At 37.6% G+C, this 17,351-nt stretch overlaps 1 protein-coding gene across 2 annotated transcripts in view; it reads right to left on the reverse strand.

Annotated features, from left to right (window-relative positions):
* CUBN (cubilin) overlaps window positions 1-17,351 on the reverse strand; it is a 305,950-nt gene that overhangs the window by 61,394 nt on the left and 227,205 nt on the right. For both annotated transcript variants that reach the window (XM_063781434.1, XM_024346234.3), the window contains 5 exons: window positions 15,960-16,081; window positions 15,247-15,472; window positions 13,618-13,805; window positions 4,994-5,150; window positions 3,568-3,717 (listed from right to left, as the gene is read on the reverse strand). In XM_063781434.1, coding sequence (XP_063637504.1) covers window positions 3,568-3,717; window positions 4,994-5,150; window positions 13,618-13,805; window positions 15,247-15,472; window positions 15,960-16,081 — 843 coding nt within the window. The remainder of the gene's footprint in view (window positions 1-3,567; window positions 3,718-4,993; window positions 5,151-13,617; window positions 13,806-15,246; window positions 15,473-15,959; window positions 16,082-17,351) is intronic.

The following is a 17,351-nucleotide window of genomic DNA, read 5'->3' on the forward strand; positions in this document are numbered from 1 at the left end:
TCCACCAAGATGACAGATCTAGAACCTTCATCACCACCTAAGTCAACACTGGCTCTGCTGGGATCCTGGGCTCAGAAATGCTTAGCCATTTGAACAGGGTCTCTCAGAAACAGTTCCAAGTGCCTATAGCAGCTAGAAAGGCCAAGGCTCCTTCAATAAAGCTATGACCTTCCTTGAGAGCAATTCTCAGTTTCATCCCAATATATTGCACATGAATCCCTCAGGCTCACTTTAGAAGGGCTGGGGAAAGGTTACTTTTACTGTAGCTAGCGAATCTCTAGCTCGGTGATGGTATTCAATAAATGTCAGCATTGATATGGTTAAGGATAAGAAGCTAATTATAAAATAAATTTGATTAATGTCACCCTTTTGGGGAATCATCATAATTAGATGAATCTATAGCCAGAAATTACTCAGGCAGCAGTTTGAAAATGCTGAACACTTAAACACTGGAAATGTCACAAGGCATTGTTGTAAGGATACCATCTTAGAAAAGAATCAGTCTTCAACTGAGTGAGGATTGGCAAATCCATTAGTGGAAGCAGAAATCAATCTAACATTATCTGACTTTCAGAACTACTATTATACATATATAATAAATATATATTAGACACACACATACACACATATATAGCAAAGTGCTATATATATATAAGTATCAGAAATAAAGGTGAAGTAATTTGCACAAAGTCACTTGAATAGCAGTAAGTGGCTGACCTGGCATTAAGATCCATCCTAAATGCTGTGCTCACTTTCCCTGTACTATACTGAGATATTCCAGGGCTGCTCCCCTTTTTCTCACCTGATCAACTGAGCTCAGGGAGCTGTCTCAGGTCATGATAGAGTCTCTTATAATAATACATATACCACTGGTATCAGCAGTGCTTTCTGTGGCTTTATAGTACAATTACTAGAGTCTCCTTTCTTAGTCTGAATGATACGGTCTTGTGAGATGCACTGTTTATTTAACTTAATGACCACAAACACAAAATCCAAGCCACATGTTGTTCCCCTGCTATTAAAATAATTGTCCTAATTATAAAAATAACATAAAAGTTATAAAGAAGAAAATAAGCATCTCGAATAAATCTGTCACACAGTGGTGACAACTCTTAATGTACTGGTTAATAGCCTTATAGATTTTATTCACACACATTATTTTAAAAAGAAAATTGGATCATCTTATACAAACTATTTCACCCTCCCTCAAGCCTTCATATATCATGGGCATCTTTTTATGGTACTGGGATTTGGGGCTAGCAAATGCTGAAAAGATGACACTTTATATTCCATTTTTACAGTGACATACATTGATTTACACTTGGCATTTTTTTAAGCAAACACATGTGCTAAAAATTACAACTGCAGAGATGTATGAAAAGGCAGTGAGGTCATAGGAAAAAGGATTAAGTGAGACAAGCTTTGTTAAATTTATCCATTTATGAGTTCTGACATGTCATTTTTATAAACCATACATTTCCCAGATGTTGAAGGCTATAGAACATTTTGCAAAGTGTAACTTTTCACTGCCATGAGAGACTAACCCAAGAGTAAGAAATTTCGAATATACCGAGGTAGCTTGACAAATCTGCAGATAAATTGTGGTTTAGAAATAGAAAGCTGATATGTAACAAGAAAATTAACGTGGTTATGAGTGGTTGAAAATACCCACCTATTTGAAGGAATTTCCTTTCCACTGTGTGAAAGCCTCCATTAAACACCAAGTTGTGTCTATTGTCAGTCAAAGCCCAGCCCAAATCGGCATCTCTACTGTTCCCTCTGCCAACGGCCCATTCCCCAGAGTGGGAGAATGAACACAGAGGGCACTTGTGGCCAGGAACTCAGGCACTGAAGAGTCAGGACTGAGAAGATGAAGATGACCGAGATGGAGCAGAAGAAAGAACGCCCAATGGTAGTATTTACTAAAAGCAGGGCACATATATTAATTTTTTCTTTTTGAGACAGAGGTTCACTCTTGTTGGCCAGGCTGGAGTGCAATGGCGTGATCTCGGCTCACCGCAACTTCTGCCTCCTGGGTTCAAGCGATTCTCCTGCCTCAGCCTCCCGAGTAGCTGGGATTACAGGCATGTGCCACCACACCTGGCTAATTTTGTATTTTTAACAGGGACAGGGTTTCTCCATGTTGGTCAGGCTGGTCTCGAACTCCCGACCTCAGGTGATCTGCCCACCTTGGCCTCCCAAAGTGCTGGGATTATAGGCGTGAGCCACCGTGCCCAGCCTATATTAATTTTATTAATTTACTCACTTATTCAATATTTGTCAAACACCTATGTTGACTCAATAAGACAGTTTCTCTCACTGGTTTGGTTAATAGTGTGTGCATGAATGTGGGTGTGTGTGCACACGTATGTCTATAAACTTTAAATGCAAGTGAATAAATTAAAAGCTATGTTAACATGAAACATTTCAGACTTATTTTCTTTAAGCAATTTATGCAATACTTATGTTGTTAAAGTTCTCTCACTATTTTTTTACTTCTAGATGGAATACATAGAATAATACTTGTATTCTTTAAAAATTGGATGAAATTTTAATCACGTTTACATTAAATCTACTCTGTAACATATTTTCAATATTTTCTTTAAATGGTGAGTTTTAGACTTCTGCCTCTACTTACTCCTCATTCATTTCTGAAGAACCAATTAGAGTTTACTTAAGAATGAACTTATCTTCCAAGGCTATTATCAAAATACAAGAGAAAAGTTTTGGCAAGGATGTGGAGAAAAGGGAACTCTTCCTTGTACACTTTTGATGGGAATGTAAATTAGTGCAGCCATTATGGAAAAATGCATGGCAGTTTCCCAAAACATTAAAAATAGAACTACCATATGATCCACCAAGTTCACTTCTGGGCATAGATCCAAAGGAAATCAAATCAGCGTGTCCAAGAGATTATCTATACTGTTGCGTTCATTGCAGCATGATTCATAATGGCCAAGACATGGAATGGACCTGAGTGTCCATCAGTGAATGAATGGATAAAGAAAATGTGGTAGATATACACAATGGAATACTCTTTGGCCTTAAAAAAGAATAAAATCTTGTCATTTGTGACAACATGGATGAACCTGGAGGACATTATGCTAAGTGAAATAAGCTACACACAGAAAGGCAAACATTGCATGATCTCACTCGGATGTGGAATCTAAAAATGTTGAACTCATAGAAGCAGAGAGTAGAATGTTGGTTACCAGAGGCTGGTAGGGTATGTGGGAGTGGAGATTTGGGATATATTGGTCACAGGATACAAAATTTCAGCTAGAAGGAATAAGTTCAGGAGATCTACTGTACAACATGGTGCCAATAGCTAATAACAAGGTTGAATACCTGAAATACTTGATTACTTGCCGAATACTTAAAAATTGCTAAAAGAGGTTTTAAATGCTCTCCCCACAAAAAGTGCTAAGTATGTGAGTGAGCAGACATGTTAATTAACTGGGTTTAGCCACTCTACAACATGTACATATGTCAAAACATGTTGTACACCATAAATATACAATTTTTGTTTGTCAATTAAACATAATTTTTTTAAAAGAATAAACTTACCTTCTAAGTGGAACGACACAAAAGTCAAGAGGACCACTGACAGAGGATTAGCCTCTATGACATAGGTGCAATTCATGTTGTTGTCATATTGTTTTGGGTAATTTGGAGAAATGATGTAACCTGAAGGGCCAGTGAAATTACTTCCACATCCTATGTGGGAACAAAAAGTCATCATCAGATCATTTATTTCTCATGTATCTATTTTGTCCATGAAGGAAAGAGGCATTTTCCTAAATTATCTATAGACATAGTTCCCTGAGATATTCCAAATGGAAGAAGCAAGAACGAAGAGAATACAGCTCTGATTTAAAAACATACATATGTGCTTAATAAGAATATTATATATTTTTAGAAAATGCTGCAGAGTTTTATGGACTGAGTCATCGTAATATTACCACAAATCTACTGCAAATCCCTTAATATTAAGATATTAAGAAAGGATAAATGAGCAAAGATAGAATATGGTTCATGCAGATAAAGAAATAAAACAGATAAAAAATGATTTGTATCTGATTAGTACTTTACACAATTAATGTTTTTTAAATGTCTTATTATTAGAAAACTGCTATTTTCATTACCATTGTAATCTAGCCAAAACAATGGTTGCTTTTTAAAACTAGCTGGATTTATTAATCCCAACTCTTATCAAATTCTTACATGCATCCCTGGTTTTCGAAACAGAAAGAAATATCTTTTCACCACTAAAATGATTTGTTTTCATACAACCATTGACTAGTTAATCCACTTCACTCTCTGATCTATCAAGCACGAAAATATATCTATCCTTTTAAATTGACATTAAAACACACACAAGTACACACGTGCACACTTACACAGTGGACTACCTGCCGACCTAAGATTTGGTCTGGGGTTGTCTTTCAGTACTTCCTTTCCAGCACTCTCTGATTCAGTCTGAAAAACCTGTCTATTGTATTACTTCCTCTAATTCCTTTCCTCAAACTTTTCCCTAAACAGTGGTTTGCCATGAGTGGCTACACTTGATTTAACTCAGCCAACAGGCACACATGGAAATTCTGAATTCAGACGGGCCTGGAGTGAGGCTCAGGAATCTGCATGTGTTTCAAGCCCCCCACGGGATTTTGTGGTCAAGGTGCCACAGGCCAGCCACACTGGTTGTTTGCTAACGAACTAGCCATCTGCGCTTCTGCCCAATATCAGCCCACTCTGGATGCCAGGCTTATTTCTAGACGTTGGCTAGTGCCCCTCATGGCTTTTATGTCACTTCTCAATTCAGTTCTGTTCTCACTGCTATTTGGAAGAAAGGTGTCTTCTTGGGATTAGGTGACTCATCCTCCCCATAGACCCCCATACTCCTCCCCTAGACCCCCAGGTTAGCCAACCCTGCCTGCCTGTGACAACCACACTCCCTCAAAGACCTCTGGGTTTGGTTCTTAGGGCTACTTACGGCTAACAAAGGACGCAGAGAAGCCCTGAGCTGGTGCCTCCTGAGACTGGAAGATGGCAGTGAATGTGTTACTTGGTGTGATAATGGGACCCGGAGCCACGTTCCCACAGCCAGTGGCTAGCAGGGCTTTGTCGACCTCCTCAGTTCCTGCCCACACCTAGTATGGACATACACAGAACTTTAATGCTCAAGGGTTTCCCATCAATATTTTAATGCACTTAGGTTTCAAAATAATGGCACTCACACATATACAGAACTAAGCATAAGAGTAAACAAAACACGGACAAATCTGTAGTGTTTTCTTTTGAGAATAATTTTTTTAAAGCTGTTTTTAAAATAGCATGTCCCATTCTTGACTTCTCTAAGGAGATGGCGTTCCTTTTTGCATAGCTGGGTGGTGATTTTTTAAAAATCCAGCTTCCTGGATCACTGTTCGGTTTCCTCATAACTTCTAGTTGCCCTGACCTAGCCGAGCTTCCCGGGTGCTGAGGGAGACGGAGCAGCCAGGTGGAACTCAGCCCTGCTCCTGGGAAGATAGCAAATTGTGGTCACAGCTGGAGAACACCAGCAAGCAAGAGGCACATCGTGGTGCATGAAGAAAGTGGGCATGAATTCCAAGTATACGTATAATCAGCATGAAATGGAAAAATCAGAACACTTCTTGGCTGTGTGGAATTGTAGGGTCCATTTTGATGAAAAGCTGACATCCAGCCAGTGTGTGCTATTCACCAAAGATTTGGTTGGCAACTCCCAAGTAGACCTGGGCTGTCACTTAATTGGTCTGGCCACCTTGAATGACTGAATTTATATACTCATGCAAAAAACAGTTGCTAGGAAATAAACGGTGAGCACCAAAATTCCAAATCAAACCAATTCTTATCAGTCCAGGGAAAAACAGAGACATGAATCACAGAATCATAAATTTACATGCAAAATTCCAGCTATAAACAAGGCATTATGATGGGGCTGTTGAGAATATATAATTGGTGGCTTTACCTAACTGGGGGAAGTGAGCCTGCTCCCAGCGAACCCCGATGGCAGGAAAGGCCATGGCTAGTTCAGAGAACAGAGAGAAAACCAAGGAGGAAGGGGTGAGGAAGCCTGCAGAGGGGGCTGCAGGACACGTTAGAGACTCGGGCCACTGTCCTGAATACAGCAAGGAGCCACCAGGAAGCTTGGTTTTTGGAAAACATTACAATTCGGAAAATAGGAGTCAGAAAGGATGCCGGAAAACAGTCAGGTAGGTTTTGCCCTAGTTCAGGTGAGAGATCATGGTTATCTACAATGCTGAGTCACTCAAGGAAAGTATGCATATTAGGTAACGAATATACAAAACTTGGGGGAATAAAACCCCAAAAACATTAAACATATTAACCAGAGAAGCTCGTCCTAGTTCAGAGGTCTCAACTAGGAGCAATTTTGGGACCTCTGGCAAGGTTTGTAGTCATTTTTCTATTGTCACACTCGGTGTGATGGGTAGTATCTAGTGGGCAGGGGCCAGGACTATTGCTAAGCAACCTACAGTGCCCAAGACAACCTCTCTCCCAACAGAGAACTATCTCAATCAAGGATGTAATTGGATGTGTATTTAATCTTACTTGACTATTCAACATTTTCTTCACATGGAATGATACCAAATTACTCATTCCAAACACATCTTTTCTCAAGGATATTCCTCACCCACAGCAATAAAACATCAAGTCATTAAAAACATTTCTATTGGGAAATCAGTCCATAGGAAGAGATGTGAAATAGCACTGATTCATAGCATTGGTTTAATAATTCTCAGCTCTTTAAAGCCGTATTATTTCAATTGATTTTTAAGCACTGGGTATCCAGCTGTTAGTCATCCTACTGAAGACAAATTATATTAGCCATTTATTAGATAAGGGAGGTGCCTGGCGCTGGACCTACTGAGAACAAAAGCGCAGATATTCTGCCAAATGCCTAAGATCAATAAAAATGTCAGGAAAAAAATGCACCTACTCAATTTTACTTAATGATCTCTAATTAGATTTCCCCCTAATAATCTATCCAAGGAAACAGTATATGGCAGTTTTTTATCCACATTTCATAAAATTATAAACATAATTTATCAATAGATAATCTGTATATATATTTTATATATATATGTATTTTTTTGAGACAGTCTCACTCTCACTCAGGCTGGAGCGCAGTGGCACAATCACAACTCACTGCAGCCTCAACCTTCTGGACTCAAGTGATCTTCCCACCTCAGCCTCCCAAGTAGCTGGGACTACAGGTGCGTGCAACCATGGCTGGCTAGTTTTTTGTATTTTTTTGTAGAGATGGGGTTTTACCATGTTGCCCAGCCTGGTCTCAAACTCCTGGACTCAAGTGATCTGCCTGCCTTGGCCTCCAAAAGTGCTGGGATTACAGGCATAAGCCACCATGCCTGGGCCATATACTATATTTTTACAAACATTACTAAACAGGCAAAGTAAGAAGGGCTAAAACTTAATAAAGAGCCTCAAGTTCTTTAACGAAGGAATCCAAGAATGCTTGAGTGCTTATACTTTTCTGAAGTCATTAATTATAGATCTGACATCTCTACCTTTTGGCCTGGGAACATAAGTTTAATAATAATGATGATAATGGTGATGACAATGGTAAAGAGTTATTCAATATTCATTTCTGCCTTGCCTATCAAGAACTCATTTCATTGGCTATATGACAGAGGACTCATCAAAACTATATTGAACCTACAAAATGTTACTTAACTGTCATCAGGTCAAAAACTTTCTGATTTTTCTTAGTGTTCTATATAATTCAGTCAGGTTGTAGGTTATATTTTATCATTCAACTATTTTTTTAAACAAATGTTTACTGACATAATTGCAGATTCACATACATTTGTAAGATATAATATGGAGAAATTCCTTGTACACATTTCTGAGTTCCTCCAATAATGACATCTTGCAAAACCGTAGTATACTATCACAACCAGGTTACTGGCATTGATATAACTCACCAATTTTACTCAGTTTCCTAGTTTTACTTGAACTCGTGTGTGTGTGTGTGTGTGTGTGTGTGTGTGTGTATTAAGTTATATACAAGTTGTACACAATTGCATTCAAGATACTGAAATTCCAATACCACAGGAATCCCTAAGTTGCTCTTGTTATTTATAAACACATACAATTTACTCCTACATTGCCTTCTCTCTAACCTCTGGCTCTCTGCTTTCCATTTCTAAAACACTATCATTTCAAAATATTATATAAATGGAACAGCAGAGTATGTAATCTTTGGAGGCTGCCTTTTTTCACTTGGCATAATCCCTCAGTGATTTGTCCAGATTGTTAATCTATGAATAGTTTGTTTTTATTCAGGAGTTACATTCCACAGTAAGCAAGTACCACAATTTGTTTAACCATTCACCTGTTGAAAGGCCTTAGTGCTGGTTTCAACTATTACAAATAAAGGTGCTATTTATATAGATTCGTAAACAAGTTTTTGTGTAAACATAGTTTTCATTTCTCTCGGATAAATGCCCAGAGTGCAATTGGTAAATATTATGCAATTGGTAAATATTTGTCTTCGAATAGGTGTGTAGTGATAGCTCACTGTGGTTTTAATTCATACTTCTCCAGAAGTTAATGACGTTGAACATCTTTTCTGGTATTTATCATCTGTAGAGTCTCTTTGGTGGAATATCTGTCCATGTCTTTTGTCCATATTCTAATAGAATTGTTTGTATTTTACTGCTGAGTTTGAGAGTTCTTTATATATTTTACATAGTAGTACATTGCCTATGTGAAGAAAATGAACAGGCTGGCTACAGACTGGATGAAAATATTTCACATGGCATAAGATTTTTAATTTAAATGAGGTAAAATTTATCATTTTATTTTTTCTCTTATGAATCATTCTTTTGCTGTTTCATCTAAGACCTCTTTGCCTATCTCCAGGTCCTGAAGACATCTGCTATTTTTTTTTTTCTCTAGAAGTTTTATATTTTACTTTTCAGTCTATCGTCTATTTTGAGTGAGGTTTTCTACAAAATATGAGGTTTAGGTTGAGATTCATATTTTTTGCCTGTGGATGTTCAATTGCTCTAGTACCATTTGTTGAAAAAACCATTCTTCCTACATTGGAATGTTTTTGCACCTTTGTCAAAAATCAATTGAGGATGTTTGTGTGAGTGTATTTCTAGGTGTTCTGTTTTCATCTGGGTTTTCAACCAATACCGCATTGTCTTGATTACTGTAACTAAGATAAGTAAGCCTAGGTAAATAGTAAGGTAGAATTCTTCCTCCCATTTTATTCTTCTTTTCCAAGATTCTTTTAGCTATTGAAGGGTCTCTGCCTTCATATAAGTTGTGGAAAAAGTTGTCTATGCCTACAAAAGACTTTGGAGAAATTTTGATAGGAATTGCATTAAACCTATCCATCATTTTGGGGAGAAGGGACATCTTTACTATGTTGAGTCTTCCAATTCATAAATATAATTGTCTCTTTCATTTAGGTCTATGCCAGCATTTCATCATTTTTAGCACTCAGATCCTGCACATATTTGTTTGGGGCTTACTTGGCAATGAGACCATTTCTATATCTACACTGATCCATCTGATCCTTACCAGGCACTTCCCATGGAAAAAAATGGACGATTGAGAGAGACAGAGCTTTCTCCTGTTTGGCCTCTTACACCACAGCAGAAAATGATGAAAGACAGGACTGTTACTTACATTTTGGCCAGTTGTTTTAATTAGCTGCTCCAACACTTGGCAGCTCAGTTCTCTCCAGCTCAGCTCAGTGCTTAATAAGATATTCTTTCTGTTATTGTTTTTTAGTTCAGTTTTAATATAGTCAAAGAACACACTCTGTATTTCAATTCCTTGACTTGGTTGAGGTTTTTTGATGTCTCAGGATATGATCTACCTTGGAATGTTACAAGAGTTCCTAAAAAATTGTGTATTCTGATGTTGCTGTGTGGTGTATTTTACATATATATACTTATATATATATACACACACACACACACACACATATATATATACACACACACATATATGTCAATCAGATCCTATTAACTGACGGTTTTGTAGAGTTCTTCTATATCCTTGTCATTTATCTCTCTAGTTGTTCTATCAATTACTGAGAGGAGAGTGTTGAAGTCCTCAGCTATAACCGAAGATTTGTCTACTTCTCTTCTTAGCTCTATCAGTTATTGCTTTATGTATTTTGTGCCTCTGTTGTCTGGTGCATACACATTTAGGAGGATCATTATGTCTTCCTGGTGGATTGATCCTTTTATCATTATGTAAGATTCCTCTTTTTCTGTTGTAATTTTCTGTACTCTAAAGTCTACTTCATCAGATATAAATATATCCACTCCTGCTTTTTTTGGTTAACCTTTGCATGACATCCTTTTCCATCCTTTTACTTTTCATGTACCTATGTGGTTGAATTTGAAATCAGTTTATTATCACTTAGATCATGTTTTGGCTTGATAACCTGTATTGTGATTGGTCTAACTAAACTATTTACAATTATACTGATATATATCAGTTCTGTGTCTACATTTTATTATATAATTTCTGTTTACTTTATCTGCTTTTTGGTCCTCTATTTCTCTTTTCTTGATATCTTGGGGATTCCATTTTGATTGATATTAGCGTTTTTCTGTACATTTCTTCACACAGTTTTGGTAGTGGTTGTTCTGGGTGTGACAATGTGCCTATGTGATTATAGTAGTCTACCAGCATCCACATCTGACCACTTGTGGAAATGTGATTTCCATTTAGGTCCCCTTTCAACTTTTCCATATCATTATACTGAGTATCAGAGGGCATTATAATTTCTTGTTTTATTAAATATGATTCACAAGCTTTATGGGGAAAAGGATATTCTATTGTATGTATACATATTTTTGCTTTTTCCACATTCCTTTTTCTTTTCTCATGCTCCACGGTTCTTTAATAATTTCATTTTTGTTTGAAGAACTTCTGTTTGACCATCTTTAATGGTAGGTCTCCTAGTGATAATTTTGTTTAGTTTTCCTTCATATGAGAAGTTTTTATTTCCTCTTTACTCCTGAAAGATAGTTTTCCAGATATAAAATGTATGGTTGACAATTCCTTTGTTTCAGCACTTGAAGAATATATTGTCAATTCATTAGGGCCTCCATGGTTTCAGATGAGAAATCTGCTTTTATTCTAACTGGTCTTCCTCTCTAGGTAATGTCCCAATTCTCTCTGACTGCTTTCAAGACTTTGTGTTTGCCTTCAGTGTTCAGAAGTTTAATTAAGATATGTCTGAACTTACATTTCTTTGTGTTTATCTTGGTTTAGGTTCAGTCAGCTCCTTGAACCTATAGGTGTGTTTCTTTTGCCAAATTTGGGAAAGTTTACAGCCAGTAGTTCTTTGACTGTTCTTTCAGCTGCACTCTCTCCTCTCCCTTTGAGAGAATTTTGAATCTTTTGTTATTGTCCATGAGTCCCTAAGTCTGTGTTGATCTAGTTTGTTTGTTTTTTCAGTCTATTTTCTCTTTGTTGTGCAGACTGGGTGAATTCTATTGTTCTATCTTCAAGTTCACTAATTCTATTCTCTGTCATCTCCATGCTACTATTGAGCCTATTCAGCATGTTCTTTATTTATGTTAGTGTATTTTCCAGTTCTATAATTGCTATTTAGTTCTTTATTGTAACCATTGTTTTTTTTGCTGATATTTTCTATTTGTTTCAAGAGAGCTCGTCAGTGATTGTTGAAGCATGTTAATGGAAGCTACTTCAACATCCTTGTCATATATTTCAACATCTGATTTATCTCACTGTTGACATCACTTGATTCTTTTCTCTTTCAAGTTGTGATGTTCTTGATTCCTGATACGACATGTTCTTTCTGATTGTACCCAGCACATGTCATTTATTATGTTTGAATAGGAACTTTGGGTCCTATTCAAATCTTTTATTTTAGCAGGCTGTCACCCTGTTTATGTTTACCACGTGGCCTTGCACTTTTTGTGGGTTACAGTTCCAGTTGCTCTTCAATATTCAGAATCTGTGTGGTGGAATTCTGGTCTGCTTGGTTTACATGGTGCTACCAGGGCTCTCACTGGTTCTTGCTGGTGCTACCTGAGGGACTCTGTGTGTTTCTCAGTTGAAGGCAAAGGGTATAGTAATTTTCCCCTACCACTACCCCCGGGTTCCTCAATGTCTCTGGGTGCAAGAGGAGCATGTCTGGCCTGTGGGGACAAAGAGGCTTCCCAGACTGGCCCCTTTCTGTGACTGGGACCCATTTTTCCAGTCCCACCTACCCTGGTGTCTCTGGGTGGGTAAAGAGAATCTCAGCTTTACAGGTGTTAAGTGGCTTCCTGCAGGGGCTGCTTGCCGAAGCTGGGTCCCTTTACTGGTTCCGTCCACCCACACAGCATTTCTTGGCAGAAACAAGCATCTCGGGCCCATTAGGAGAAGAGGAGTGCTTCCCATGGCCACTTATTTTTTGCAGGGTTCCTAATCCATCCCACTCGCCAGCAGTGTTGGGCTTGCCCGATGTTATCAGAGGGACCCCCATTCAATCCAGAGAAGGAATGAGCCTAGGCCATTTTCCACATTCCAGTTTTACAACTGGAGCACTTGAAAGTTTTACTTAAGTCTGAATACTTGATATTGATTCATTTCATGAGAAGAGAGTTCATTTAGTTCATGGAAAAAGCCATTAAGTGTATATTAAATGTATTTTATTATATACATATGTTATACACATATGAGATTTTCATTTAAACAGTAAGCATGGGTCAATGAGATATAAAACATCATTTGAGAGTTGATAGGAAGTAATAACACTGACAATAAAAGCCACTTTGACTCATCAAGTGACTTTAAATTCCAAGTACTTAGCACTACCTATGTTATTACATTGTATTACCTCCAATGCTTAAAACAGCCCCACTAAAGAAGGAATCATGCTCTTCATTTTACAGTTGAATAACTTAAAGGCCAATTGTTTAAGTAGCTCAGAGAAGAACATGCAGGTGGTAGGTATGACAGACATGAATGGAGGGGCTAACGTGACCAGTGTTATTTCCACTGGAAAGGCACAGTGGAAATAAGGCACTCTTTCTCTAAAGGCACAACCTTTTAGAGATATAACTTGGAAGATGCAAAACAGCACAGATGAAATGAATTTCTAAGACAGTCATCATAGTCACAAGTCAGTGGAAAGTGACAAGCCACTGCCACACGAGCATCATTTATAACTTTAGATTTTGAAAGAGCTTTGCTCTCCTGATGCCCCATTCCCACCATTTTTACATGGTTTTCTCACGGTTTTTTCAGACTGTGGGGTCTTAATGCCCAAGGTGAAGGCTGGCATTAGCTGCTCCTTCAACGTTCCGTAATTTTTGTGGCATGCTTTAAATTTTGCCTGTGGTAGTGCCCTACATTATAAAGGGCATTTTTCCCTTTAGGATCTATTAGAAAAGTAAGAAAGAAAAGAAATTCTAACTCCTAACAGTCGAGGTTTCTCACTTTCTCACTTTTCATCCAAGGAATCCAGGCAGCAAAATTTTCTTACTTTGAGCGACAATGAATCATTTCTAGCTTAAACGCTAATGTTCACAAAACCAACTTGACTCCAATTAAATGAACAAGTGTACTAACCTTCACGAAGCTATTCTGACATTGTCCATCACCGCTGGGGATTAGGAAGTTGTTGTCAAAGCTGATCTCCAAGTGTTTACTTTTGTGAGTAACGGCCGTCCAGGAACATCTGCTGTTTTCGGGAAAATTCTGAGGCCAGTGAGGGGATCTGATTGTACCATTATCGGAATGAAATATTCCACCACAACCTACAATATTGCCATGTAAAAAGCCATCAATCAGCAAGGAAAGTAATTTCGGAAACTCAAGACTGCTACAGAAGGAAAATTTCTAAATGTGAGATTTCAATTCATCATTTTTTACAAGTGATCATCTTCCAGTCAGGTGCACAGCAAGCTCTCTCCATAAATGGAAAGGTGAGTTAAATTGAGAGAAAATTTCAGCTGTTACAGTTGTGTTACATTGATATTGAATTCAACCAAGAACACTAATCCGTGCCATAGAGAGGATAGATTTCCATCCTGTCTCCAAACAAGAGCTGTATTTTTATTCTCTTTGAGCCTATGTAGTATATGTAACCTGGCAATGCTAAGTTCTGTATTTTATTACCATTCACACATGAGAATATTACTCTACACTCCATTTGCAACATTACTCCAAGTGGACTAGAGAAAGTGATTTTGAGTTGGGGAAAATTCTTTTATTAAGCAATCTGATTGATTCATATTGAAACTGACTGATGGATCAAAATTAATTACGTAGATTCAAAGGAAGAAAAATCTAGAATTTTCATACAAAACAAAATGAAGTTAAAGAGGCATTCTCCGAATCTTTTGCTGTGAAACCCCTGGAAATCAGGGATTCACCTAAAACTCCCTTCTCACTTCAATAACAGCCAGTGGTTGTTAACCAGGGGAAGTCTGACTCAGTCAACAAAGAGCTTCATAATAACTGTGACTCTACCAGAAAGAATTGTCTTGTGTAATATACAAGATTTACAGAAATCCCTAATAAAGTATGTGATACAAGTCCTTGTATTTTCTGAGAATTTTCACAATGTTTATACTTTCTATGCACAAAAACTATTCTTTTAAAATGAAATCTGTCATATTTTGACTCAGGACCCATTCACTACAGCATTTGTTCTAAATTACAAATCTCATCTTGTCACCTTCCTTTTCAAAACTCTTCAACAGTTTCCCATTGTTCAAGGGATAACATATAAACCAAGGCTCTTTATGTTGTGGACTTATTTTCCTGCCCTCAGCTCACCACTCAGCATTCTGCTTTTAGGCTCCAAATATTTTCAAGCACTCGGGATTCCAACTCATGTTTCTATTACTTGAGATTCCCAGGTTGTGCCATACCCTTTTGCCGATGAAGGCAGCATCATGAAGTGTTGAGATCAAAGTTTCTGGACTGAATTGCCTTTATTCAAATCCCAACTCTACCAATTATCGGCTATGTATCTGGGCAAATGATCAACCCATGCTTCCTCAGTCTCTGCCCATGCAAAATAGAGACGTGAGGTATTGATATTGTGTTATCCCACCAGGGTTGCTGAATGAGATGACATGTGCAAATATTTAGAATTAAGCCTGATGTAAAGTAGGTACAAAATGTACATATTATGAGTTCATAATATACATCACTAAAAAGAAAATCAAATGGAGCAAACATTTCTTTTACCTAAAGTTTGTGTGTTCCACGTAGCATAAAATCCACCACCTTGCAATGAATGATCTGAGTTAAAAGTCACGACCAGCTGATTGGAACCTGACTGTATTGTCCTGGGGTTTGAATTTCCACAGTATTGTCCTATGATGGGTGATTCAGGGGACCCACCATTCCTGACAGTGACAGAGTCCCAAGCACAAGTTGTATGGGGTTCAATATCAAAGTCACTAAATGTGAGCTGCAGGAGAAAAAAGAAAATGGTTGTCAGTGAGCTTTTATCAACCGTTACGAAGATAAGGCCCTTACAAATCGTTTAATTTTGTTTTAATTTTTATAATTTGTATTTTTGTCTCTTATTTAATTCTCCCTTCCCCTCTACTTTTTTTTCCTTATTGAAGGTTCTCTTGGAAATTTTGAGAAAAGACATTTCCCTGGTTTGAGATGGCAACACATATTAAGAAACTGAATACACTTCTCTCTAAGACGTAGAATTATCTTCTGTGTATATCTTTCCCTATGCTTAAAAAAGAGATTTCACTCTTCATTAATAATAAATGCCAATGTATGTGCTCTAGTGAGAAAATGTTAGGGAAAAACAGTGATCTCATTGTAGAATCAAAGCCTTCTCTAATCACTTGCTTACTAAAAGAGCTCCATTTTCATGCAGGACAGGCTATTGTGGTTCTATTGTCTCAGAAGCATTTCACCCAGTCATTAGCACTCACAGTGATGGTGTGCCCTTGTGGGGCCTCCAACAGCCAAGAGCAGTGGGTCAGGCTGTCATAGGCATTTGGATAGTTGGGGCTTGTGATCACTCCACTGTCACCTATCTGTATTCCGCCACAATCTGAAATGAGATTGGTAACCCTCTCAATAAAACAGAAGTAAAAAAAAGAACCAATAATGCCAAAGTAAGTAGTAATCATAACCATCAGATTTTGTGATTAAAAACATAGTGAGGCCAGGCATGGGGGCTCATGCCAGTAATACCAGCACTTTGGGAGGCCGAAGTGGGCAAATCACCTGAGGTCAGGAGCTCAAGACCAGCCTGGCCAACATGGTGAAACCCCATCTCAACTAAAAATACAAAAATTAGCTGGGCTTGGTGGTGTCTGCCTGTAATCCCAGGTATTCAGGAGGCTGAGGCAGGAGAATCACTTGAATCAGAAGGTGGAGGCTGTAGTGAACCGAGATCATGCCATTGCACTCCAGTCAGGGTGACAGAACAAGACTCCATCTCAAAAAAAAACCATATATATATATACACATTATATATAGTATATATAGCATATATATACTATATATATAGTATATATATTTGTATATATAGTATAAATATCTTTGTATATACTATATATATTTGTATATATATATTTGTATATATAGTATATATATTTGTATATATAGTACATATATATTTGTGTATATATAGTATATATATATTTGTATATATATATTTTGTATATTCTTTGTATATGTATATTTTATGTATATATATGTAGAAAATAAATGAAATTAAATAGAAGAAAAGTAAAATTGGGTAAAAGTTTAGGAATAACAAAATTCCATATGGTATTAGCATAGAAAATTGAAAATTGAAAAACAAATACATTTCTGAAGAATAATATGGTCTGGTGTTCAATACAAATAATACTGTTTACTGAAACCTGACTCTTCTTTGAATCTGATGAAGGAAAATCAACTGGCAAGATGGTTGAGTGAGTAGATAATCAATTTCACTCCTTCAACCAGCCATTTGGTTATAACACAAAGGAATGTTAGATAAAACCATAACTAAAACGTATTTTGATTCATAGCCAACTCAATGGCAAGAAAAGCAGCTCTCCAAAATCTAGCAGCAGTAAGTGTACTCAAAGTGAGAGGAGTGAAACTGAAACAGTGAAGTCTGAGAGGGTAAAGAATGCAGGTTTGGGTCCCAGGGTTGGGCTCTGAGGTTTTGATGACCGGGTAGGAGGAGAAGATAGGGCTCTGGGTCTCCACAGAAGGAAGGACTGGAATTGAGACTTTTACATGAAGTTGGGAATCTAAACAAACTGGTTTGCTCGTGAAAAGGGACTAGAAAACCTCCCATTGCCAAGGGAAGCAGTCAAGAGTAG

Source organism: Pan troglodytes, chromosome 8 (assembly GCF_028858775.2).
Source record: "Pan troglodytes isolate AG18354 chromosome 8, NHGRI_mPanTro3-v2.0_pri, whole genome shotgun sequence".
NCBI lineage: Eukaryota > Metazoa > Chordata > Mammalia > Primates > Hominidae > Pan > Pan troglodytes.